We start from the raw sequence: 26,117 nt of genomic DNA on the forward strand, positions 1-26,117 counted from the left end.
TTACCCTGTGGCCTCTTTAATACAAAGTCCCAATGGCATCCCAGGAGACGGGACTTCCAAAAGAGATGCTGCTGAGTAAACAGGAGATTCTCTTTATGTAATCTAATGGCGCTCGTCTTGCCCCCTCCCTGTCCCCTCCAAGGCAGCGCCAATAAATACAGTATATATCTTTTGTGGCCCTGGGGGCCACAAACAATATATATATCCAAATTACTAGGGGGGGCCATTTTAAATCAACAGGGGGGCCGCATTTGGCCCCCGGGCCGGACTTTGGACATGCCTGCTCTATGTGGTTGGTGGGGCACTCCCAAGAGAGACACCTACTCCATTGCATGAAACTGTGTGTTTAAAGCGGTGGTTCACCCTAAAAACTACTTTTTCTTATTCCACTGCCCCCCCACATTACAATCCGATTAAGGCTCTTATTATTTTTTTCATGCTGTACATACCTTAGTACAGCATAATCACCCGTGCATCCGGGTTGCGAGTCCCGCGGGAGTGGGCTTTCCTCACATGTGTGTGATTGACGTTTTGCCCAAAAACGAGCTCCCCCCCCCTCGCGTAAGCCGCGTCACGATTGGCGAAAGGAGCCGAACGGCGATGCGCATGCGCAGTATAGCGCCGACTCGCCGTTTGGCTCCTTTCGCCAACCATGACGCGACTTACGCGACGGGGGGAGCTCGTTTTTGGGCAAAACGTCAATCACCAGCATGTGAGGAACGCCCACTCCCGCGGGACTCGCAACCCGGATGCACGGGTGAATATGCTGTACTCAGGGCCGGCGCTACCACTAGGCGAAGTAAGCAGCCGCTTGGAGCGCACTACCACCTAGGGCGCAAGCGCCAGCTGCGAGTGGGACAGATCAGCAGGGGGATCGGAGCACACTGAGAGCTCCAGAGAGAGAGATGAGCTGGGCGTATCACAGCCAGCTCTGACATCTATCCCCTCCCCTTGCTGCCCACACAGCCAGTTAGAGGAGAGGAGCTGCTTTTACCCCTCCCCTCCTCTCCTTGTGTCTGCCCCGCCCACTCTCCCCGGCATACAGGGGATGTGGGCGGGAATTTTTAAGCACAGCAAACAGAAGGGAAAGATGGAGGAGTGTGATATCCATCCAGTGAGTGAGTACACTGTACACTGATGTAGGGGTGGTCTTCATTCCCTTCTCTCTCTCTCTCTCTCTTCACCTTTCTTTCTTTCTCTCTACCTATTATCTATCTATCTGTCAGATTATCTATCTATCTATCTATCTATCTGATTATCTGTCTATCTGATTATCTATCTATCTGATTATCTGTCTATCTGATTATCTATCTATCTGATTATCTGTCTATCTGATTATCTATCTGATTATCTGTCTATCTGATTATCTATCTATCTGATTATCTGTCTATCTGATTATCTATCTATCTGATTATCTATCTATCTGATTATCTATCTATCTGATTATCTATCTATCTGATTATCTATCTATCTATCTATCTGATTATCTATCTATCTGATTATCTATCTATCTGATTATCTATCTATCTGATTATCTATCTATCTAATTATCTATCTATCTATCTATCTATCTATCTATCTATCTATCTCTCTCTCTCTCTCTCTCTCTATCTATCTATCTATCTATCTGATTATCTATCTATCTGATTATCTATCTATCTATCTATTGTAATGTTTGGGGGACCAGCTTGATCGCAGGACACAGGCTTTTTAAATCAAAACTAAGGTTTATTAAACTTAAATGGCTTAGCAGCAGCAAAAACAAAGGAAATAACAGTCTCACCGACTTGTACAGCTCAGAACTGCTATCGCAGTTAAATAGTCCTTGCAGGTAAGTCCTTCAGTAGCAGGCTTTCAGGCAACACACTGCCAAGTCCTTTCACAGCTTTTCATAGCTTCCACAGCTTTCCTTGTCCACCATTCACCGTGCATAGACTCTCCTACACTCCTTCCCTCTCACCTGCACTTCCTGTCTGCTTTAAACTACTTCCTTACACAGGTGCGTTAACCCTTTCCATTCCCTTAAAGGCACCACAGTCCAAACAGAGGGGAAATATAACGTCCTTCCAGGACCCAGCCATGGCGTCCTGTACATATCCCCCCCCCTGTGCCCCAACGCCAAGGAGGTGGAGGCAACAGTGGAGCTCAAACAATGGACTCGGGAGAGGGCATCTGCATTTTGATGCAGTCTCCCGGGCCTATGCTCCACTACAAACTTAAATTCTTGGAGCGCCAGGAACCAACGTGTAATCCTGGCATTAGTCCCTTTACCCTGCCTCATCCATGTTAAAGGGGCATGATCAGAAATGAGCCTAAACTTCCTCCCCAAGAGGTAATACCTGAGGGAATCCAGAGCCCACTTAATGGCCAGACACTCTCTTTCAATAATAGCGTAGTTTTTCTCCGCTGGTGTCAACTTTCTACTGAGGAAGACTACTGGGTGTTCCTCACCACAAACAACCTGTGACAACACAGCTCCCAATCCTACATCGGAAGCATCAGTTTGGACAACAAACTCTTCTGAAAAATTGGGCGCTATCAAGACAGGGTGTTGGCACAGTGCTGACTTGAGCACCAAATAAGCCTTCTCAGCGTCTGCATTCCACTCCACCATGACCGATTTCCGACCCTTAGTCAGATCGGTCAATGGAGCCGCCAATGTGGCAAAGTTGGGTACGAACCTCCTGTAGTATCCCACCATGCCCAGGAATGCACGTACCTGCTTTTTTGTGAGGGGGCGGGGCCAACTCTTTATAGCCTCTACCTTGCTGACCTGAGGTTTCACCACCCCTCTACCCACAATATAGCCCAGGTATTTCACCTCCTCCATTCCCAAAGCACATTTTTCCGGGTTTATTGTAAACCCCTCTTTCCAGAGAGAGTCCAGTACTGCCTGGACTTTGGGCAAGTGTGACTCCCAGTCTCTGCTAAAAATGACTATGTCGTCCAAGTACACTGAGGCATACTCCCGATGAGGTCGTAAAATCCTATCCATTGCTCGCTGGAACGTGGCTGGAGCAGTTTGCAGTCCAAAAGGCATTCTTTTGTACTGAAAACTCCCCTCTGGAGTAGAAAAAGCAGTTTTCTTTTTAGCAGCCTTAGTTAATGGGATTTGCCAATACCCCTTGGTAAGGTCTAATGTTGTGATATACCTAGCTGGACCTAGTCTCTCAATAAGTTCATCTACCCGGGGCATGGGGTAGGCATCAAACCGTGAAACTTCATTAAGCTTCCGGAAATCATTGCAGAATCGCAGAGTCCCGTTGGGCTTTGGTACCAACACAATCGGGCTCGACCACTCACTCTGCGATTCCTCAATGATCTCCAGGTCCAGCATCTTCTTTACTTCCTCTGAAACGGCCTTCCTTTGAGCCTCTGGGATGCGGTAGGGCCTGACAAAAACTTTGACTCCAGGTTCCGTGATAATATCATGCTCTATGATACTAGTTAGCCCCGGCAAGTCTGAAAACTTCTCTTTATTTCTCTGCAAGAACTCCTTTGCCTGCTGACTTTGGTATTTAGATAGGGTATTTGCTACTTGGACACTCTCCACCCCAACCTGAGGCTCAAGCCTTGCACTAGCCAGGGAGGTCACCGGTTCCCTGTCTGTCCAGGGCTTTAACAAGTTGACATGATATATTTGATACGGTTTCCTCTTGCCTGGCTGGTGGACTCTATAATTGACCTCTCCCACTTTTTCCACAACTTCAAAGGGTCCTTGCCACCTGGCTAAGAACTTACTTTCCACAGTGGGAATTAGCACCGCTACTCGATCCCCCACTTGGAAGTGCCTTATTTTAGCAGCCCTGTTATAGACCCGTCGTTGAGCCTCCTGGGCTTTTTGCAAATGCTCTTTGACTAGCGGCATCACGGTTTGGATCCTTTCCTGCATTTGGGAGACATATTCCAGGACACTCTTATGCTGAACAGGTTCACTTTCCCACTCCTCTTTAACCACGTCAAGAAGTCCGCGAGGTCTCCGCCCATATACCAACTCAAAGGGCGAAAAACCCGTGGAGGCCTGGGGCACTTCCCGGATAGCAAACAGGAGAGCTGGTAACAGGCAGTCCCAATCTTTCCCATCCCTTTGTACCACTTTCTTGAGCATAGATTTAAGGGTCTTATTAAAGCGTTCCACCAACCCGTCCGTTTGGGGATGGTAGACCGATGTGCGTAGCTGTTTAATCCGGAACAGCTTACACACATCGGCCATAACCCTTGACATAAACGGGGTACCCTGGTCTGTGAGTATTTCCTTGGGGAAACCAGTCCGTGTAAACATCTGGAATAATTCCCGGGCAATGGCCTTTGAGGAGGTATTCCGCAGGGGTAGCGCCTCAGGATATCGGGTGGCATAGTCAAGAATCACCAATATGTAGGAGTGACCTCGAGCTGACTTTACCAAGGGACCCACTATATCCATGGCTATCCTCTCGAATGGGACCTCAATTATGGGCAGAGGGACCAAAGGGCTCCGAAAATGAGTCACCGGAGCGGTCAACTGACAGGTCGGACAAGAGGTACAGTATCTCTTTACCTCTGCTTTCAGACCTGGCCAGTAAAACCGGTCGGTGATCCGTGCCTCCGTTTTTTCAACTCCCAGGTGTCCCCCTAACACATCGTTATGGGCCAGGTCCAGAACCTTTCGTCTATATTGTTGGGGTACCAACAATTGCTCTACCACATTTTCTCTCTCCTTGGTAACCCGATACAGCAACTCATTATATATTGCAAAGTGTGGCCACCTCTCATTCGCACCTGGCTCTTGGGGAACCCCATTTACTACTACCACTTGTTCCCGTGCATGGGCCAAAGTGGGGTCCTGCATCTGAGCAGTCCCAAATGCCCCATGGGGAACACCCAAATCCGGCAGCGCAGGGGTAGAGGCCACTTCCTCATCCTCTTCCCCCAGCATTACCTGAAGTGGGAAAGGCTCCTCCCCCTTAGTGTTTTGGTAGGTCTGTGGACCACATATCTTGACATCCTCAATAGTATCAACACTACTTTCATCACCATTAACCCAATCATTAGCATTTTCCCCATCTGGGTCCACATTAACGTTTGGCAGTTCAGGGTTATCCCTCTCAGCAGCAGGAACAGGGGGGCTAGTTTCTCCCCAGTCTCTGAACTGTTCTCCTTGTTCCCACAGTTTTGTAAACAATGGACAGTCTCGTCCTATTATAACATCATGCACCAAGTTCTTTATCACCCCCACCTCTTGAGTAACAGTGCCACATGCTGAGGAGATAGACAACGTGATGAGCGGGTACTCTCTAGTGTCCCCGTGAATGCATACCACCCGTAAAGTTTTTCTTACCGGACCGATCTTCCCAATCACTCTAGGATGAACCAGGGTTACCATGCTTCCAGAGTCCAACAAAGCCCGGGCAGGGAGGTGGTTCACTTGGACTTCACACTCAAACTTTTCCTCATCCAGGTCGAGGTGTGTGGTGCACACTTTGTGGGCACAAAAAGACCCCCTCCGAAGAACCCCGCATTCCATGGGCTCCTCTTGCAGTGGGCAGTGTGCCCGGGTATGACCCCAGGAATGACATCGCCAACATTGTACATCCCCTCCTCTCCGAACAGGAACAGAACGCTGCGAAGGTACCGGGAGTGTCTCTTGGCCTTCCGGGGTGTTTGTCCCAGGGCTCCTTGGAACATCCTTTCGAAGGGAAGCAGTTGGTCGAACAGGCCGTGGCAGACTAGGCCCTATGCGCTTGGTAGGTCCGAGCAGGTCCTCCACCACTGTATATCGTTCCACCATCTCAACAAGGAGGTTTGCTGTTTTGGGGTCTCCATGGCTGACCCACCGTTGGAGGTCATCTGGCAGGGACCTCAGGTATCGGTCCAGCACGACCCGCTCCACAATTTGGGGGCCAGACAACACCTCAGGCTGCAGCCATTTTTTTACTAGTTGCACCAGGTCATGCATTTGAGACCGGGGTGGCCGATCTGGACGATATTTCCATTGGTGTACACGTTGGGCCCGAACGGCCGTAGTCACCCCCAGACGAGCCAGAATTTCTGCCTTTAGCTTTTGATAATCTTTAGCATCATCTGGTGGCAGGTCAAAGTAGGCTTTTTGAGGATCTCCAGTGAGAAAAGGAGCAATGAGGCCGGCCCATTGGTCCTGAGACCATCCTTCTCTCTCCGCTGTCCTCTCAAACGTAGCAAGAAATGCCTCTACATCATCGCTCAGGGACAACTTCTGTAGAAAATGGCTTGCCCTCACAGTCACCTGGTTGCCAGGGGCAACAGCCGCTTGTTCCCGAACCTGAGACAGCTGCTGCACTGCTTCCTTTAAAGCAGTCACCTGAGCCTGCATAACCCCTTGCTGCGTCGCTTGCTGGGCCGCCAACAGGCGAGTATTTTCTTGCTGCAGAGCCAGCGCCTCTTTGTGGTAAGTTTGTTGTGCCTCCAGCTGGGCTGCTAAGTGCTGATTAGCTTCCTCATTGCGAGTCTGCGCTTGCATGTTAGCCAAGGTCAGCTGTTTAATTAGCTCCTCCATTGCTTCAACTTTCAATGTTTGTGCAGCTTTAACCCAGGACATAAATTCAATGTACTGTCTCTTTAAATGTCAGTTCAATATAAAGTCCAATGCAAAAAGAAAAAAAGTTTTTTTTTTTTTCTCTTCTTATGCCTGTTATTCTGTCCTGCCCGCATTCGAGCACCAGTGTAATGTTTGGGGGACCAGCTTGATCGCAGGACACAGGCTTTTTAAATCAAAACTAAGGTTTATTAAACTTAAATGGCTTAGCAGCAGCAAAAACAAAGGAAATAACAGTCTCACCGACTTGTACAGCTCAGAACTGCTATCGCAGTTAAATAGTCCTTGCAGGTAAGTCCTTCAGTAGCAGGCTTTCAGGCAACACACTGCCAAGTCCTTTCACAGCTTTTCATAGCTTCCACAGCTTTCCTTGTCCACCATTCACCGTGCATAGACTCTCCTACACTCCTTCCCTCTCACCTGCACTTCCTGTCTGCTTTAAACTACTTCCTTACACAGGTGCGTTAACCCTTTCCATTCCCTTAAAGGCACCACAGTCCAAACAGAGGGGAAATATAACGTCCTTCCAGGACCCAGCCATGGCGTCCTGTACACTATCTATCTATCTATCTATCTATCTATCTATCTATCTATCTATCTATCTATCTATCTATCTATCTATCTATCTATCTTTCTTTCTTTCTTTCTTTCTCCTCCCTTTTTCTCCTCCCTTTCTTTCTTTCTTTCTTTTCTTTCTTTCTCCTCCCTTTCTTTCTTTCTTTTCTTTCTTTCTCCTCCCTTTCTTTCTTATTTTCTTTCTTTCTTTTCTCTTTCTTTCTCATCCCTTTCTTTCTTTCTTTCTCCTCCCTTTCTTTCTTTCTTTCTTTCTTTCTTTCTTTCTTTCTTTCTTTCTTTCTCCTCCCTTTTTCTCCTCCCTTCTTTCTTATTTTCTTTCTTTCTTTCTCCTCCCTTTCTTTCTTTCTTTCTTTCTTTCTTTCTTTTCTCTTTCTTTATTTCCTCTTTCTTTCTTTCTTTTCTCTTTCTTTCTTTCTTTCTTTCTCCTCCCTTTCTTTCTTTCTTTCTTTCTTTCTTTCTTTCTTTCTTTCTTTCTTTCTTTCTTTCTCCTCCCTTCTTTCTTATTTTCTTTCTTTCTTTCTTTCTCCTCCCTTTCTTTCTTTTCTTTCTTTTCTCTTTCTTTCTTTCCTCTTTCCTTCTTTCTTTTCTCTTTCTTTCTTTCTCCTCTCTTTCTTTCTTTCTTTTCTTTCTTTCTTTCTCCTCCCTTTCTTTCTTTTCTTTCTTTTCTCTTTCTTTCTCCTCCCTTTCTTTCTTTCTTTCTTTCTTTCTTTCTTTCTTTCTCCTCCCTTTCTTTCTTTCTCCTCCCTTTCTTTCTATCTATCTTTCTTTCTTTCTTTCTCCTCCCTTTCTTTCTATCTATCTTTCTTTCTTTCTCTTTCTCTTTCTCCTTTTTCTTTCTTTCTTTCTTTCTTTCTTTCTCTTTCTCCTTTTTCTTTCTTTCTTTCTTTCTTTCTTTCTTTCTCCTCCCTTTCTTTCTCTTTCTTTCTTTCTTTTCTTTCTTTCTTTTCTTTCTTTCTTTCTCCTCCCTTTCTTTCTCCTCCCTTTCTTTCTTTCTTTCTCTTTCTTTCTTTTCTTTCTTTCTCCTCCCTTTCTTTCTTTCTTTCTTTCTTTCTTTCTCCTCCCTCCCTTTCTTTCTTTCTTTCTTTCTTTCTTTCTTTCTCCTCCCTTTCCTTTTTTCTTTCTTTCTTTTCTCTTTCTTTCTTTCTTTTCTCTTTCTTTCTTTTCTCTTTCTTTCTTTCTTTCTCCTCCCTTTCTTTCTTTCTTTCTTTCTTTCTCCTCTCTTTCTTTCTTTCTTTCTTTCTTTCTTTCTCCTTTCTTTCTTTCTTTCTTTCTCCTCCCTTTCTTTCTTTCTTTCTTTCTTTCTTTCTTTCTTTCTCCTCCCTTTCTTTCTTTCTCCTCCCTTTCTTTCTATCTATCTTTCTTTCTTTCTTTCTTTCTCCTCCCTTTCTTTCTATCTATCTTTCTTTCTTTCTCTTTCTCTTTCTCCTTTTTCTTTCTTTCTTTCTTTCTTTCTTTCTTTCTTTCTTTCTTTCTTTCTTTCTTTCTCTTTCTTTCTTTCTCCTCACTTTGTTTCTTTCTTTCTCCTCCCTTTCTTTCTTTCTCTTTCTTTCTCCTCCCTTTCTTTCTTTTCTTTCTTTCTCCTCCCTTTCTTTCTTTTCTTTCTTTCTCCTCCCTTTCTTTCTTTCTTTTCTTTCTTTCTCCTCCCTTTCTTTCTTATTTTCTTTCTTTCTTTCTCCTCCCTTTCTTTCTTTCTTTCTCCTCCCTTTCTTTCTTTTCTTTCTTTCTCCTCCCTTTCTTTCTTTCTTTCTTTCTTTCTTTCTTTCTTTCTTTCTCCTCCCTTTCTTTCTTTCTCCTCCCTTTCTTTCTTTCTTTCTTTCTTTCTTTCTTTCTTTCTTTCTTTCTTTCTTTCTTTCTTTCTTTCTTTCTTTCTTTCTTTCTTCTCCCTTTCTCTCTTTCTTTCTTTCTTTCTTTCTTTCTTTTTCTTTCTTTCTTTCTTTCTTTCTTTCTTCTCCCTTTCTCTCTTTCTTTCTTTCTTTCTTTCTTTCTTTCTTTCTTTCTTTCTTTCTCCTCCCTTTCTTTCTTTCTCCTCCCTTCCTTTCTTTCTTTCTCCTCCCTTTCTTTCTTTCTCCTCCCTTTCTTTCTTTCTCCTCCCTTTCTTTCTTTCTTTTTTTTTCAAAATTATCTATCTATCGGTGAAGATGGGGGGGGGGGCGCCACAGGCTTTGCTCGCACAGGGCGCCTGAACACCTAAGGCCAGCCCTGGCCACAACCACAGCCCCTGTTCTGTGTGAGCTCGGCTCTCCTCTCCTAATCGCTCGTTGTGCGCCGCCACCACTAATCCCTCATGTGTCCCGCTGAGCGCCCTGCTGCACTGTTACATCTTCTAGACCGGTCACACAGCGCTGCTCCGGGACTCCTTTGCTCTAGCCTGTCCCTCTGGTGTAGCGCTGTGTGTCTGTGTGTGCAGCGGAGGGGCGGGGCTCAATGGAGATGGGAGCCCAGAGCATTGAGAGGAGCAGCTGACCTCCGTGGAGCGGGAGGATGGCGCTGGCCTGGTCTCGGCGGGGACACTGTGGAGCGGGAGGATGGCGCTAGCCTGGCCCCTGAGCAGAGACTGGATGATGGTCGATGACGATGAAGCTAAAAAAAACAGCCGAGGTAGGAGGAGGACGGATCCCTTCTGAACTACATTACACTGTCTGTGGAGTGCCGAGTGGGGGTTCTGTCTGTGTGGTGTGTGTGAGAGTCAGGTGGGCCAGTCACAGTGTATGTGTCAGGTAAGGGGGGGTCAGTGTCAGGTAAGGGGGGTCAGTGTATGTGTCAGGTAAGGGGGGTCAGTGTGTCAGGTGAGGGGGGGTCAGTGTGTCAGGTGAGGGGGGGTCAGTGTATCAGGTGAGGGGGGTCAGTGTATGTGTCAGGTAAGGGGGGTGTCAGATAGGTCACATGTGTTGCAAGGGCAGAGTAAAGTGATGTCAGGGGCACAGCGGGGAGGGGGGGGGGGGCGCAAAATTAGGATTCGCCTAGGGTGTCAAAGATCCTTGCACCGGCCCTGGCTGTACTAAGGTATGTACAGCATGAAAAAAATAATAAGAGCCTTAATCGGATTGTAATGTGGGGGGGCAGTGGAATAAGAAAAAGTAGTTTTTAGGGTGAACCACCCCTTTAAGTTGCATACTTTATGTAGATTGCTAAACTAAGCACAGAAGTATATGCACTTTTGGTACCTCGGCCTGTTGCCTAGTAATATGTCTTCCCTTAGAAAGAATTCAGGGACTAAGAAAGACAAGAAAGCACCACAGCCTTTGACAGGGGGCTCTAGCCGTGCCTGCTCGGTACCTTCCTCTCCTGTAAATTTTGACATACCTATACAGGAGGAACCATTGCCACTATCAGGTGTAACAATTTCTCCGGTGGCACCTGGGCCTGCAATATGTCACTGAGGAATCTTTTACCGCAGCCCTGGAAAAATTTGAAGGAAAGATCGATACACTAATCGCAAAGTCCTCGCAAAAGGACAAAATTGAAGATCTCCTTCGGTGGTTGAAGGATGAGGATGAGGTAACACCTACAGAGGACAGGGATGAGAAGTTGGATGGCAGTGCATACTGCATTCAGGTTTCCCACCTTTGGAGTTAACTAAATCACCTGTCTCCTCCCTGGGTTCATTAAAATCCCTGTAGGGTGCATGCTCTTTTCCAGTTCATCCATTATTGAAAAAGTTAATCTACGCAGACTGGCTACATCCAGATAAGCGTTTCTGACCTCCTAAGAAGTTTGACATTCTTTATCCTATGGAGGAAGAGTTTTCCAAGAAGTGGAGTCTGCCTTCTGTAGATGCAGCCATTTCTTGTATAAATTAGAACCTGACTTGTCCAGTGGATAACGTACAGGTTTTTAAAGATCCTTCGGAAAATAAATTTGAATCTTTACTAAAATCTTCCTTCCTTCTGGCCGTTTCAGTTGCCCAACCTGTTGTAGCAGCAGTAGGCATGTGTCAGGTCCTCAAGGACCAGGTAAAACAGGGGCTGCAGGATCTGCCTCCAGAACTAGTCAAATTGTGGGAGAATTTGCCTAATTCCTTATGTTTTACAGTAGATGCTATGAGAGAGTCGATTCAGCAAGCATCTCGCCTCACACTCCAGCTGGTGCATATGCGCAGAATTCTTTGGCTGAAGCATTGGTCAGCAGAGAACTTTTGGCCAGTTTCCCCTTCCATGGTGAACGCCTCTTTGGGGAAGATTTGGAAAAATATATCCAAAAGATATCAAGTGGGAAGACCACACTATTACCAGAGAAGAAGAAAAGTTTTAAGCATTCTCTCTCCCCGACTCCTGGTAAATCTACCTCCAGCCAGTGGCGACCTCATTTTCAGCCAGCCACAAAGGCTAAAGAAGACCAGGCCCAGAAGAACAAGAAGCCATGGGGTTTAAAAGCGGCATGGCAGACGGAAATCCAGGACAAGTGGGTAGTATCCCTAGGGTACAAACTGGAATTTCAAGAGATCCCATCTTCTCAGTTCCGAAGCTCAAGGCTCTCCAAGGATCTAGTAAAAAGCGCGTCCTTCTTCAAAGGATTGGATCACTTTCTGTTTCAAGGGGTGATCACAAATGTACCCCTAACGGAGCAAGGTTCAGGTTTTTATTCAAACCTCTTTGTGATCCCAAAACCAAACGGAGACGTCAGACCCATCCTGGATCTAAGATCTCAAAATCTATTTCTGAACATTCGCCATTTCCGAATGGAAACTATTCGATCAGTGGTCGCCACCCTACAAGGCGGAGAATTCATGGCGTCAATAGACATCAAGGACGCATATTTACATGTGCCTATCCATCCCACTCACCAAAAGTTCTTAAGGTTTGCGGTGGAACATTGCCACTTCCAGTTTGTGGCTCTGCCATTTGGTGTGGCTACCGCGCCCCGGGTATTTACAAAGGTACTAGCCCCTCTGTTGGCAAATATAAGGGCACAGGGCATAGCGATAACACCCTATCTAGACGTTCTACTTGTGATAGATCAGTCAGAGGCAGGATTAGATCATGCTGTTCTCACCACTATAAGATACCTGGAGCATTTAGGATGAATTGTAAACTTACAAAAATCCTCTCTACAAGCCCAAAGAAGGGTAAAGTATTTGGGCATTATCATAGACACAGCCCAAAGCCGGGTATTCCTACCAGAGCCAAAGATCAAGTCGCTAAAGGACCTGATCTCCAAGGTCAAAGCAAAGAAAAGACCATCTATTCGCCTTTGCATGAGGCTATTAGGGAAGATGGTAGCCTCCTTCGAGGCTGTCCCTTACTACCAGTTTCATTCAAGACTACTCTAAGGCAGTATTTTAGCCGCCTGGAACAGGAAGATCCAAACTCTGGATTTACCCATGCACCTGTCTTCACAGGTGCGCCAAAGCTTCAGTTGCTGGTTAAAAACCAAGAACTTGAGGAAAGGAAGATCCTTTCTCCCAGTCACCTGGAAGGTGATGTCTACAGATGCCAGCCTAATGGACTGGGGAGCAGTGTTGGAAGAAGCTTCAGCCCAGGGAACCTGGGCCAAAACCGAAAGGAGCCTGCCCATCAACATACTGGAAATGCGGGCAGTATTCTTAGCCCTCAGAACCTGGGCACACAGGTTACAGGGCCACCCAGTTCAGATTCAATCCGACAATGCTACTACAGTAGCTTACATCAATCACCAAGGAGGCACCCGCAGTAAGGGTGCTCAGAAGGAGGTGAATCTGATTTTGACATGGGCAGAAGAACATGTTCCTTGTCTCTCTGCAATCTTCATTCCAGGGGTAGAAAACTGGCAAGCGGACTATCTGAGTCTCCAGCAGCTGTCACCAGGAGAGTGGTCTCTCCACCCCGATGTCTTTCAGGCCATATGCCAGAGATGGGGGACCCCGGATGTAGACCTGCTAGCTTCCAGGTTTAACAGGAAGTTGAACAGCTTTGTATCCAGGAGGAGAGATCCTCTAGCCTACGGATCGGATGCTCTAATAATTCCTTGGAATCAGTTCTCACTGATCTATGCATTTCCTCCGATCGCTCTCTTACAGAGGCTACTTTGATCAAGAAAGAATTCCGGTAGTCCTAGTGGCCCCAAATTGGCCACTCACGACCTGCTGTCGCAGGGTCCAGTGTTCCATTCTTTCATACAAAAGCTAAATTTGACAGTCTGGCTGCTGAGACCCACATTTTGAAGAAACGAGGGATCTCAGGTCCAGTTCTTTCTACACTCTTTAATGCTAGAAAGCCAGCCTCAGGCTTATCTACTATAGAGTCTGGAAGGCATATGTTTCCTGGTGTGAAACCAAGAAATGGAATCCTCGAAGGTATGACATAAGCAGGATTCTCGCCTTTTGCCAGCTAGGAGTGGATATGAAACTAGCCCTTAGTACCATTAAGGGTCAAATATCAGCTCTATCAGTCTTTTTTCAAAGACCGCTGGCATCTCTTTCCCTAGTTTGGGCTTTCATTCAGGGGGTACTGCGGATCAATCTGCCAGTCAAGTCTCCCTTGTGCCCATGGAATTTGAATTTGGTATTGTCAGTATTGCAAAAGCAACCCTTTGAACCTATTCACCAGATTCCGCTGATCCTTTTAAGCAGGAAATTGGCCTTTTTGATTGCTATCTCTTCTGCTAGAAGAGTATCTGAATTAGCAGCTCTTTCCTGCAAAGAGCCTAATTGAATTTGTCACAAAGATAAAATTGTACTATGACCCCATTCTATCTTTTTACCTAAGGTGGTTTCGGCTTTTCATTTGAATCAAGATATTGTTTCTGCCTTGTTTTTTTCCGGATATGTGGACAGCGGAGGAAAGGTTATTGCACTCTCTAGATGTAGTGAGAGCAGTAAAAATGTATCTGCAGGCAACCACTCAGATATGCAAAACAGATGTTTTGTTGATTTTGCCAGATGGTCCCAAGAAGGGACAAGCGGCATCAAAATCCACTATCTCCAGGTGGATTCGACAAACAATTATTCAAGCTTATGGTTTAAAGAACAGGACTCCTCCTTTTTCTGTTAAGGCGCACTCTACCAGGGCGATAAGTGCTTCATGGGCAGTGCATCACCAGGCTTCGTTGGCTTAGATCTGTAAAGCTGCAACTTGGTCTTCAATCCATACATTTTCCAAATTCTATCAAATAGATGTGAAAGGATATGAGGGTGCCGCCTTTGGGCGAAGTGTGCTGCAGGCAGCAATATAGGGCTTCTTGTCCGTATCGGCCTGTTTGAACCGTGTCTCCCATCCTTCATTGAGCATTGCTCTGGGACGTCCCATTATGTAATGAATGGCTCTGTGTCCCATGGTGTACGATAAAGAAAACAGGATTTTTAAAACAGCTTACCTGTAAAATCCTTTTTTTTTTTGGAGTACACCACGAGACACAGAGGTCCCCCCCCCTTCTTATGGGAACCTTATTGCTTGCTACAAAACTAAGGTACTTCCCTGATGGGAGGGGTTATATGGAGGGAAACTGTCAATTGGTTGTGCCAGTGTCCAATCACCACTGGTGACCCTTAACCCATTATGTAATGAATGGCTCTGTGTCCCGTGGTGTACTCCAAGAAAAGGATTTTACAGGTAAGCTGTTTTAAAAATCCTGTTTTTTTCCTTGCTTGGATTAGGGTCTGGTATGGATTTTGGGGTGGGAGGGGGGCTACACCATTTTTTTTTATTTGGCGTTGAGTTCCCCTTAAAATCCATATCAGACTAAAGGGGCCTGGTGAGGATTTTGGGGGAACCCCACACCATTTTTTTTGTAAACAATCATTTTTGGGGTATGTTTTTCTTAATTTGGTGCTTTGAGAGAATTCACATTTAGTTGACATATTTTGTGGCTTATCTAGTCCACAAAATAATTTAGTAGAGCCCTGAATTTTAGCTTTTGAGCAGGGTTTTTTCGTTTTTTGGGGGTTTTTTTCTTCCCCCTACTCCCATTCCACTTTCTATGCAAGGACTTGCACTCCCAAATACTTTTTTATGCAACTAGATTTAATACAGATTTGAAGGATATGAATTGTTTGCACTTCTAAAATATGTATTTCGAGTCTGAAATAAATCAAACTTAAAGCAAAAAAACTAACATTTTATTTCAACATTAGTATAAACATTTGGTATATGAATGTACTTGGGCCATAAAAAAAAGGCATAGAAATGATGCTCCAGCACAATTTAGTTAGAAGGGCCATGCTCAAATGAGCTTACAATCTACAAGGGTATGACACTAAAAATGTGACACATTAACCACTTATGGACCAGCCCTGTTATTCAGACTCTGTGGGCCAGATTCAGGTAGAAGCGCGTAAATCCGCGGCGGCGTAACGTATCACATTTACGTTACACCGCCGCAAGTTTTACGGGCAAGTGCTTGATTCACAAAGCACTTGCCTGTAAACTTGCGGCAGCGTAATGTAAATCCGTCCGGCGCAAGCCCGCCTAATTCAAATGGGGCGTGTATCATTTAAATTAGGTGCGTTCCCGCGCCGAACGTACTGCGCATGCTCCGTTTTGAAATTTCCCGCCGTGCTTTGCGCGAAATGACGTTGCACCGATGTAATCTGTTGAACGGCGACGTGCGTTACGTCCTTTCCTATTCACGGACGACTTACGCAAAAAAAAGAATAATTTGAAATTCGACGCCGGAACGACGGCCATACTTTAACATGGCTAGTCTAAATATAAGCCATTGAAATAGCATCTGTAACTTTACGCGGGGAAAAGCCGACTAGCGACGACGTAAGAGAATGCGACGACCGCGCGTACCTTCGTGGATCGTCGTAAACAGCTAATTAGCATACCCGACGCAGAAAACGACGCAAACTCCACCCAGCGGGCGCCGAAGTATTGCATCCTAAGATCCGAAGGCGTACAAAGCCGTACGCCTGTCAGATCTTACCCAATGGCCGTCGTATCTTGTTTTGAGGATTCAAACTAAAGATATGACGCGGAAATTTGAAAATACGCCGGCGTATCAGTAGATACGCCGGCATATTTCATCTGTGAATCTGGCCCTGTGTTTACAAGTTAAAATATTTTTTTTTTTGCTAGAAAATTATTTAGAACCCCCAAACATTATATCTTTTTTTCTAACACCCTAGTGAATAAAATGGCATTGCAATACTTTGTCACATCGTATTTGCACAGCGTTCTTACAAGCGCACTTTTTTGGAAAAAATACACTTTTTTTAAATAAACAATAAAAAAACAGCAAAGTTATCCCAATTTGTTTTATATTGTAAAAGATAATGTTACGGCGAGTAAATTGATACCCAACATGTCAATCTTCAAGATTGCACCCGCTCGTGGAATGGCGACAAACTTTTACCCTTAAAAATCTCCATAGGCTATGTTTAAAAATGTCTACAGGTTATCAGTTTTGAGTTGCAGTGGAGGTCTAGGGCTAGAATTATTGCTCTTGCTCTAACGATCGCAGCAAAACTTCACATGTGTGGTTTAAACACCTTTTTTCATATAAGGGTGCTACTCATGTATGTGTCGCTTCTGCACGTGAGCTCGTCGGGACAGGGCACTTAAAAAAAAAAAAAAAGCTTATTTATTTTACTTTTTATTTTTTATTTTGACACTGTCCTTTAAAAAAAAAAAAATATTGGATCACTTTTATTCCTAGTACAAGGAATGTAAACACCCCTTGTAATAGAAAAAAGCATGACAGGATATAAGATCTCAAAAAGACATCAGATCTCATATTTACACTAAAATGCAATGAAAAAAAAATGTAATAAAAAAAACAATTATTTTTTAAGAGCATTGGCTGGAAGTGACGTTTGACATTGCTTCTGCCCTCCAATGCTATGGAGCAGAGCGGGGACCATCTTCTCCCACTCGGCATTCAGGAAGTGAGAGGAGCGGACGTGATCGTCTCCGGTAAGTGGCAAAGACACCGTATCTGTACGCTTTAAGGTGTATAGGGCACGTGCACACGGCGAGACGTAGGAGCTTGTGCGCGTGGCAGATCTTCGTTTTTTCAGGGGTGAGGAGAGCGATCTGTTGTTCCTAATGCTTACAAACCAACTAATCGCTCTCCTCACCCAGGCAGTCCTACCCCCCCACAGTTATAATCATGCCCCTTGCTAAGTCCCGTTCTGGACCTCGACGCAACAATTACTGACCCGACTATTCGAGACACCCATACCCTAGACCCCAAAATTCTTCCTCTTAGGTCTCTCCCAGCCGAAGCTAGCTAAACCCTATAAAAAACTGCTTAGGCATGTTCTCACAGCGGCAAGGTGCTTGATAGCCCTCCACTGGAAGAGGACTGCGCCCCCCACTCAGGAAGACCTTTATGCCAGGGTAAAGGACGTTGAGATAATGGAAAAAATGACGGCCAGACTGCGAGATAGGCTAGACGACCACGACAGTGTCTGGGAGCGGTGGCGTTCTCGGGAGGATCTGCCTTGATCCGGCGGTCGAAACTAAGAGGTACTTCCCCTCCTTATTTGATTGCTCATTTGGTCCTCCTGGTCTCCCCCTTTCTCTTCTCTTTCTTTTCTGTTCTTCTTTCCCCCTTTCCCACTTTCTCCCCCTCTCACTTTTCTGAGTATTTTTAGAGTGTGTTATGGAAAGTTAAATGAGGCATCACTCTCACGGTACGGTACGCTACATGTCCTACTAGAGACCCTGTTGATACTACTGTTAGTCTATGTGATGCCGTAGTTCACAGAAGGACCCCCCGCTCGGGGTTCTAACATTTGCTAGCTAGACAACGCTCTTATTTTAAATCTACCAATGTCTGCTTGCCATAGTTGTACCAATGTTCTGTTGTTTTATTTTTCTACAGAATAATAAAAAACGTTATAAAAAAAAAAACATACTGAGATACTGAGAAGTGGGGGGGGGGGTGGGGATCATTAAAAAAAATACTTACTAATAACCGGGGGTGGGGGGGGGCATGGTGTCTGCCGCTGATCGCCGGACATATAAACATACTGAAATACTGGGGGGGGGGGCCGTGTGCCGCCGATCACGGCACACGAACATGAAAATATACTGACATACTGAGAAGTGGCAAGTGGGTAGTGGAGCTGTTGGTTTCCTACCACTTCTTGTGCGTCCTGCTCCATGGTAACAGGGAGAACATCAGCCGCCCCTCTAGGCATGACTGCCCAATAAAAAAAACTGGAGGGCGTGGCTTAGGAAAATCTGTGCCTAGCAAACCACTGCCTTCTGGGATTCATGCCAAACATCTCCCAGGAGGCATTGCGGACGGGGGATGACGCGCTCAGGGCTCGGGCCGCGGCTGGAGGAGATCTATATAACTAATAAAACTGTGAGTTTTAAAAAAATTCATAAAAAATATATGCCAAATGTATTTAAGGTGACTGAGCAGCAGGGGATGAAGAGGAGTTGGAAAAGAGGGTGGAGCTCCACTTTAAGGTTTTCAACTAAGGTGGTAAAGGGATGAGGAAAAAATCTTTGGGCGGGGATGTTGTCCAAGGAACAAAACTTTTGGTTGATTGAGTTTTGACTTTGTTCCCATAATCCTTGACTTATCCTTTTGCTGTCTCCATATCTACAGTTGCTTTTGGAGCATTTGGAGTGCTTGGTTTCACGTCATGAACGTTCTCTGAGGATGACCGTTGTAAAAAGACAGGCACAATCGCCAGCTGGGGTCTCCAGTGAAGTCGAGGTGTTAAAGGCTTTAAAGTCCCTGTTTGAGCATCACAAAGCCCTTGATGAAAAGGTAAGAAAACTCTGTCTTTAAACAACAGCAAGTGATGTCTAAATGCACATTTAATGCCTAGCAGCATTCCACCTCTTGCTTGATCTCTCCTAAGCAGGGTGTCTGGCTGAAGGATTAAAGCCAATGGGGTCGGCAGCTTCTAAGTGCACAGTCTCTGTTCACTTTAACAAAGGTGCTTTGCTGAGCTTCAGAGTTTACTGAGCTTTTTAACAACAGTACTCATTCTCCCTGTTTTTGAGGAATCTTTGCTTATAAGGCTTCAAGTGACTACGTATGTATCAGTTATGGTTGTAGCATTTTAGAACTAGTCTGCTGAGACCCAGACTCCCTTCCCCTGTCCCTGTGAGGAAAATCCTGCCGTCAGAAAGGATGGGACCCACCAGGCCTTTTATCATAAGTGTTTCTCCTATTCATATGTGATATATCTGGCCTATCACCAGAACAAGAGGTTCACAAATTACCCATAGGAAGAGTATTGTACTTCAGTAGGCAGCTCCACCTGAGACAGGAACATATCTCTGAAATTACAAAAAAAGGAAAGGGGCCACCAGCTAAGTGCAGCATCAATGGATGTATTACAATTAAAAAGCCAAATGCAAACTCACAGAAATAAAAATCAAAGAGCTTATCTGCAGCCGAGCCATATTGGATGGAAGCCATCCACCAGAAGAGCTGCTAGTTTAGTTCTGAATTAGTTTTTTAACGAATTTTAACAAATTTGTTAATTCCAAAATCTCTGAATTTCCGGATTTCCGAAACTTTGAATTTCCGAAATTTAGAATTCGGAAATTCGAAATTTCAGAAATTGGAAATTCTGAATATTTGAATTTCAAAAATTTGGAAATTCGAAATTAGGAAATTATACATTTCGAAAATTGGAAATTCCAGAATTCCAAAATCGGAGATTAGAATTTCTGAAATTCAAAAAATTCCAAATTCGAAAATCCAAAAATTACAAAATTCGAAAATTCGTATATTTAAAACTCGAAAATTCTGAATTTGAAAATGGGAAAATTTTTATTTTCGAATATCCGTAATTTCGAATTTCCGAAAAATGCAAAAAAATGAATGTAACGAAAACAAACAAATTTTTTCAGCAGTGCACATTTCTATTGGTTTCCTCACTGACTACATACTGTTTGCTGTCACAAACCGCTCTTCTGGTAGATCCACTGTGGCATGGCTGCAGATATGCTCTTTGATTTTTATTTCTATGAGTTTGCATCTGGCTTTTTATTTGTAATAAACCCATTGATGCTGCACTTAGCTGGCGCTCCCTTGTATTTCTTTTTCTTAACTATTTACAATGATTTTTCCACAGGTATGCCAACATGGGGGGGGGGTTAACGCTCTGCACTGGTGAAAAATTAGTTTGTTTTCATTTCATTCATTTTTGCTTTTTTTGTATTTTGGGTCATTCGTTATGATCAGAAATTAGAAAAAAATTGAAATTTGAAAATCCGAAATTTAAAAATCTGAAATTTAAAAATTTGAAAATCCGAAAATAAGAACAATAATCTGAAAGTCCGAAAATTTGGAAATTAGAAAATCCAAAAAATAAGAACGAAAATTCAGAGAATTCGAAAAGCCGAAAATTTGAAAATCTGAAATAATAACTAACTAACTAACTGATAATAACTAAATAATAAATTATAGGTAATAGAATTTCGTTTCAAATTTGGCTGTTGGTGAACGAATACAAATTTATCAGAAGTTACGAATTATCCGAAATACAAAAACTGCATCTAAACCAATGGAACGTAACATTAATAATAATGAATAAGAATAATAAAAGGTTTTTATTATTATTAATTATTATTTTTAATTTGTTTTGTTCCATTCGTTTAGATGCAACATTCATTATTTCGGATAATTTGTAACTTCGGAAAAATTTGTATTTGTTATGTTCACTAACAGCCAAATTTAAAAGGGAATTCCAATACCTATAATTTAATAGTTAGTAATAGTTATTATTATTAGTTATTATTTTGGATTTTAGAATTTTTGTGTTTTCAAACTTTCGGATTTTCGTTCTTATTCTCTGATTTTTGTTCTTTCGAATTTTCGGATTTTCATTCTCATTTTCAGGGTTTTGACTTTCGAACTTTCAAAATTGCAAATTTAGTTTTTCGGAAAAATTAAGTAAATGGGTCTACGTTAATTTGAATATTTCCGAATGAACAAATTTTGTCAAAAAACAAATTTGTAACAAAACTATTCGCACGTGTCTAATGCCTAATTACTTACAAGATAGATTTAACAAAGCAAAGCAGCCATCCCTTGCAGAGCACTTAAGTGGAGCTCCAGCCCCCCCCCCCCCCTCCAAAAATAAAAAGTCAGCAGCTATAAATACTGTAGCTACTGACTTTTAAAGGGGTTGTAAAGGTACAATTTATTTTTTCCTAAAGCTTCCTTTGCCTTAGTGCAGTCCTCCTTCTCTTACCTCATCCTTCAATTTTGCTTTTAAATGTCCTTATTTCTTCTGAGAAATCCTCACTTCCTGTTCTTCTGTCTGTAACTCCACACAGTAATGCAAGGCTTTCTCCCTGGTGTGGAGTGTCCCTCCCTTGGACTACAGGAGAGTCAGGACGCTCTCTACGTTGCAGATAGAGAAAGGAGTTATGTGTTAGTGGGTGTCCTGACTCTCCTGTAGTCCAAACAAAATTGTACCTTTACAATCCCTTTAATACAGTATTAGGACACTTACTTGTCCAGGTGTCCCGCAATGTCGGCACCCCATCTGATTTTTCAATCGGCTCTCGGGTGCTGTGACCGCCATTCATTGTAAGAGAAACCGTCAGAGAAGCCTCGTGGCTTCACAGCCAGCTCCCTACTGTGCATAGGTCTACCAGAGGTAGGGTTGGGTGTCGGGTCACCAGACAGTACCCTCCCTCTTACTAGTCCTCCTCCTCCTTTGCTTGGGCCCAGTTTTGGAGGGGAACCTTAAATGAATCCTCCTCATAGGACGAGGTGCAAATATATCAGGTGCAGGATCCAAAACCTTTCCAATGCACGATGTACTGAAGAATGCCTTTTACAGAGCCGAGAATACAGAATTTGATTAACCTCGTACTCCTGATTAACCCTCTCAGTCTGTCCATTGGATTGAGTTTGGTACGAAGAAGAAAAATCTAAGACAATATTGAGGGATTTGCAAAAGGCTCTCCAAAAACGAGATGTGAACTGAACACCCCTGTCAGAAGATCTCTAGAACCAGTAGTGGCGACTGATGAGGATGAAGGATCGGAGCAACCCAGCATGACCTGCCACTTTGGAATCATGTCCCCAACGAATGATTTTAGCTTTTAACTCAGTAGGGACGAAGGTCTTGCCAAGAGGAATTTTTGACACCATGGTGGTAGAATGGGCAAGAATGCATGAGGTAAGGATGATCGGCTCTGGTTCAGGTTTAGGCTCCTCCTCCTAAATGTCAAAAGACCTAGAGAGTGCATCAGCAGGAACCAGGTTTGTAAGCAACTGTGAAATTAAAACAGGAAAAGAAAAGACCCCACCTGACCTGTCTAGGATTCAATTGTTCGGCATTCTGTAAGTTTTTATGGTCAGTGAAAATTGTTATGGAATGTGGGGAACCACAAGAGATGACGCCACTTCTTCAACACCAATTTAATCGCAGGAAGTTCCCGATCACCAATAGCGTAATTCTTCTCTGCCTGAGAATTTTTTGGGGAGAAAAATGTACATGGTTGGAATTTTTCCTCAAAGGATTGAAGAAGCACAGCCCACCCCAGTCAAGGAAGTGTCTACTTCAATAAAAAATGGATCCCCAGGGTCAGTTCGCCTTAACAAAGGTCCAGAAACAAAGGTCTGTTTCAAATCATGAAACACTGAGACAGTTTCAGGGGACCACTCCTTGGCATTCGCACCCTTCTTGGTCAAGGCAATAATAGGAACACTTAAGGACCGAGCCTGTTTTTCAGACTCAGGGCCAGATCCACAAAGAAGTTACGCTGGCGTATCTATTGATACGCCGCGTAACTTCTAGTTTGCTCCGGCGTATCTTTGTTTTGCATCCACAAAACAAGATACGCCTGAAGCTGGGCTAGATCTGACTGGCCTACGTCTTAGTACGCCGTCAGATCTAAGGTGCATATTTACGCTGGCCGATAGGTGGCGTTTCCGTCGATTTCCGCGTCGAGTATGCAAATTAGCTAGATACAGCGATTCACGAACGTACGTTCGGCCGGCTAATTTTTTTACGTAGTTTCAGTAAGGCTTTTTTCGGCGTATAGTTACCCCTGCTATATGAGGCGTACTCAATGTTAAGTATGGACGTCGTTCCCGCGTCGAATTTTGAAAATTTTACGTTGTTTGCGTAAGTCGTTCGCGAATAGGGCTTTGCGTAGAATTACGTTCACGTCGAAAGCATTGGCGTGTTGCGGGTTAATTTGGAGCATGCGCACTGGGATACCCCCACGGACGGCGCATGCGCCGTTAAAAAAAAACGTCATTTACGTCGGGTCAAGACGTATTAACATAAAACACGCCCCCATCTCATCCATTTGAATTGCGCGCCCTTACACCGGCAGATTTACACTACGCCTCCGTAACTTTAGAGGCAAGTGCTTTGTGAATACAGCACTTGCCACTCAAAGTTGTGGCGGCGTAGTGTTAATACGATACGCTACGCCTGCCGAAAATTACGATCCGCTACGTGGATCTGGCCCTCAGTGTTTACAAGTTAAGAACAGTTATTTTTGCTAGAAAGTTACTTAGAACCCCCAAACATTATACATGTTTTTTTTTCTAACACCCTAGAGAATAAAAGAGAAAGAGGGGGGTGTAGGTGTGGCGCTGTTCTGATGAAAAGTCAGGGGAATCCAAATGGATTCAAAACAAATGTGGTGTTACCCCTACCTGAGTATTGACCCTGAGAAATGGGTAATATAATGAAGTGTGAAGCGTGAAAAATACAAAAATTGAAAAAATATTAGTAAATGTGTATATGTGTGTTGGACCCTCGGCCGGGTGTTTGCTGATGCAATATACCCTCGGCCGGGTGTTGGTAAGTGCTAGTCTGATGCTACTTGTGAGTGTGACAACAACAGTGAGCAAAGGATAACATCAAACACAATAAAATGAATAAATGAATATACCCCCTGCCGGGTGTTTGCTAGTTTGAACCCTAGGCCGGGTATTATAATTGGAAATTAGGTGAAAAAAATACATAAATAAATCCTTTTGGAATAAATATATATAGTCCAGGAAAAAACAGTCCAGAAAATCAAAAATAAGATTTGTGAAAACAAAAAAGTGATGAAGTGACTTTGTGCTTAAAAAGTTCAACGTTGCTAGGTGAACCCTTCAGATCTTGCTCTGTGCGTGACACACCGTGCTCTGTACAAAGTTGCACTCACCGGATACTTCTCCCCCTCCTGGGGTATAGCGCGGTCACAGTATAAGTGCCACTGTGTAGCAACCTGAGGATAACTGGGGCCGGCTCCAGGCATTGCTTGCGATCCTCCAAGGTGTTTTAAACGGGAGAAGAAAGGATGTCCATAGTGTAAATCCGTTTAAAAGTAAAGTTTAATGTGCAAAGCATTTAAATACTCACATTGTACGTAAACAAAAATAGGCAAAAAGGAATATTGCGAGATGACTCCCAAGCAAAATTTACGTTCTTTTTTCCCCACAAATAGAGCTTTCTTTTAGTGGTATTTGATCACTTCTGCGTTTTTTTTTTTTTTTGAGCTATAAACAAAAATAGAGCGACAATTTTGAAAAAAATTCAATATTTTTTTAAATATTCCCCAAAAATATATAAAAAAAAATGTCTTCAGTTTAGGCCAATACCTATTCTTCTACATATTTTTGTTAAAAAAAATGCAATAAGCGTTTGATTAGCTTGCGCAAAAGTTATAGCATCTACAAAATAGGGGATAGTTTTATGGCATTTTTATTAATATTTTTTTTACTAGTAATGGCGGCGATTTTTATTGTGACTGCAACTTTATGGCAGACACATCGGACAATTTTGTCACAATTTTGGGACCATTGTCATTTTTACAGTAAGCAGTGCTATAAAAATGCACTGAATACTGTAAAAAATGACACTTGCAGTGAAGGTGTTAACCACTAGGTGGTGCTGAAGGAGTTAAGTCAGTACTAGGAAGTGATTCTTACTGTTAGGGGGCGTGGCTACACGTGACACGTCACTGATGACTCTTCCCGATCACGGGGAACAGCCATCAGTGACATGTCACTAGGCAGATTAGGGGAATGCCTTGTTTAAAAAGACATCCCCCTGTTCTGCCTTTGCTGACCGCAATCACAGGCCGCGAACATGCTCATAAGGCATTCCACTCCCAGGTTTTTTCTTTAAACGACTCCAATCTATTATACGCACGTTTATTTGGAAGGGACAAAAACCTAGGATAAAGCTGGATTCGCTTACAAAACCTAAGGAAGAAGGGGGTATAGGTCTACCTGATTTTAAACTTTATCATTCCGGGATACATATAGCTAGAATTTTGGACTGGAATTGTCACAGGGGACAGAAAGATTGGGTCACACTGGAGGAAGCGTCCTCCACATTTCATCTTAGATTCCTACCCTGGATCCCATGGGCGAAGCTGCCGCAGAGCCTGCGGCAGCACCCTTTGGTGGGGACCACGCTTAGAGTTTTTCACACGATCATGAAGATTCATAAATTGTCCTCGTCTCCCGGCCCGCTTACCCCCATTATCCGAAACCCAGATTTTTTGCCTGGGATGGATCTGCACTTTTCTGCATCCACTGATCATTTAACACCCCTTCTAATGACACATTGTGTAGAAAATAATACACTAAAACATTTTGAGTCCTTAAAACGAGAATTGGACTCTCAGAATCCATTTTCATTTTGGACCTACCGCCAGCTGCATAATTACATACAGGTCTCCCAGACAAAAAAACAGTTCCTTAGATCGTTAACTCCTTTCGAACAAACCTGCCTGGCTGGAGCTCCGGTACCTAGAGCCACCTCACTGGCGTACTCATGGCTTCAACTAGACAGGGGGGGTATAGCATCTGGAATACGAGTACAATGGGAGAAGGCCCTGAAAATAAGAATTACTGAGAAGCAATGGAAACGTGCCTGCGTTTTCTCCCATAAGTGTTCCATTGGCATGAAGATACAGGAAACATCTTATAAGCTTTTAACACAATGGTATGCCACGCCGGATAAGATTAAAAAATGGTACCCGTTGACATCAGATCTTTGCTGGAGATGTGAGCAAGACCAGGGCACTACTATCGATATTTGGTGGGAGTGCCCTCGTCTGAGACCCTTTTGGGATAAGGTGGTCGAGTTGATCAGGGTCATTGCGGATACTACAATCTCTCTCAC

At 43.8% G+C, this 26,117-nt stretch overlaps 1 protein-coding gene across 4 annotated transcripts in view; it reads left to right on the forward strand.

Moving 5' to 3' along the window:
- Positions 1-26,117, forward strand: part of PPFIA3 (PTPRF interacting protein alpha 3) — a 624,634-nt gene that overhangs the window by 236,123 nt on the left and 362,394 nt on the right. For all 4 annotated transcript variants that reach the window (XM_040327613.1, XM_040327612.1, XM_040327615.1 and 1 more), the window contains one exon: positions 18,608-18,772. In XM_040327613.1, the coding sequence (XP_040183547.1) occupies positions 18,608-18,772 (165 nt within the window). The remainder of the gene's footprint in view (positions 1-18,607; positions 18,773-26,117) is intronic.

Source organism: Rana temporaria, chromosome 10 (genome assembly GCF_905171775.1).
Source record: "Rana temporaria chromosome 10, aRanTem1.1, whole genome shotgun sequence".
In the NCBI taxonomy this organism is placed as follows: domain Eukaryota; kingdom Metazoa; phylum Chordata; class Amphibia; order Anura; family Ranidae; genus Rana; species Rana temporaria.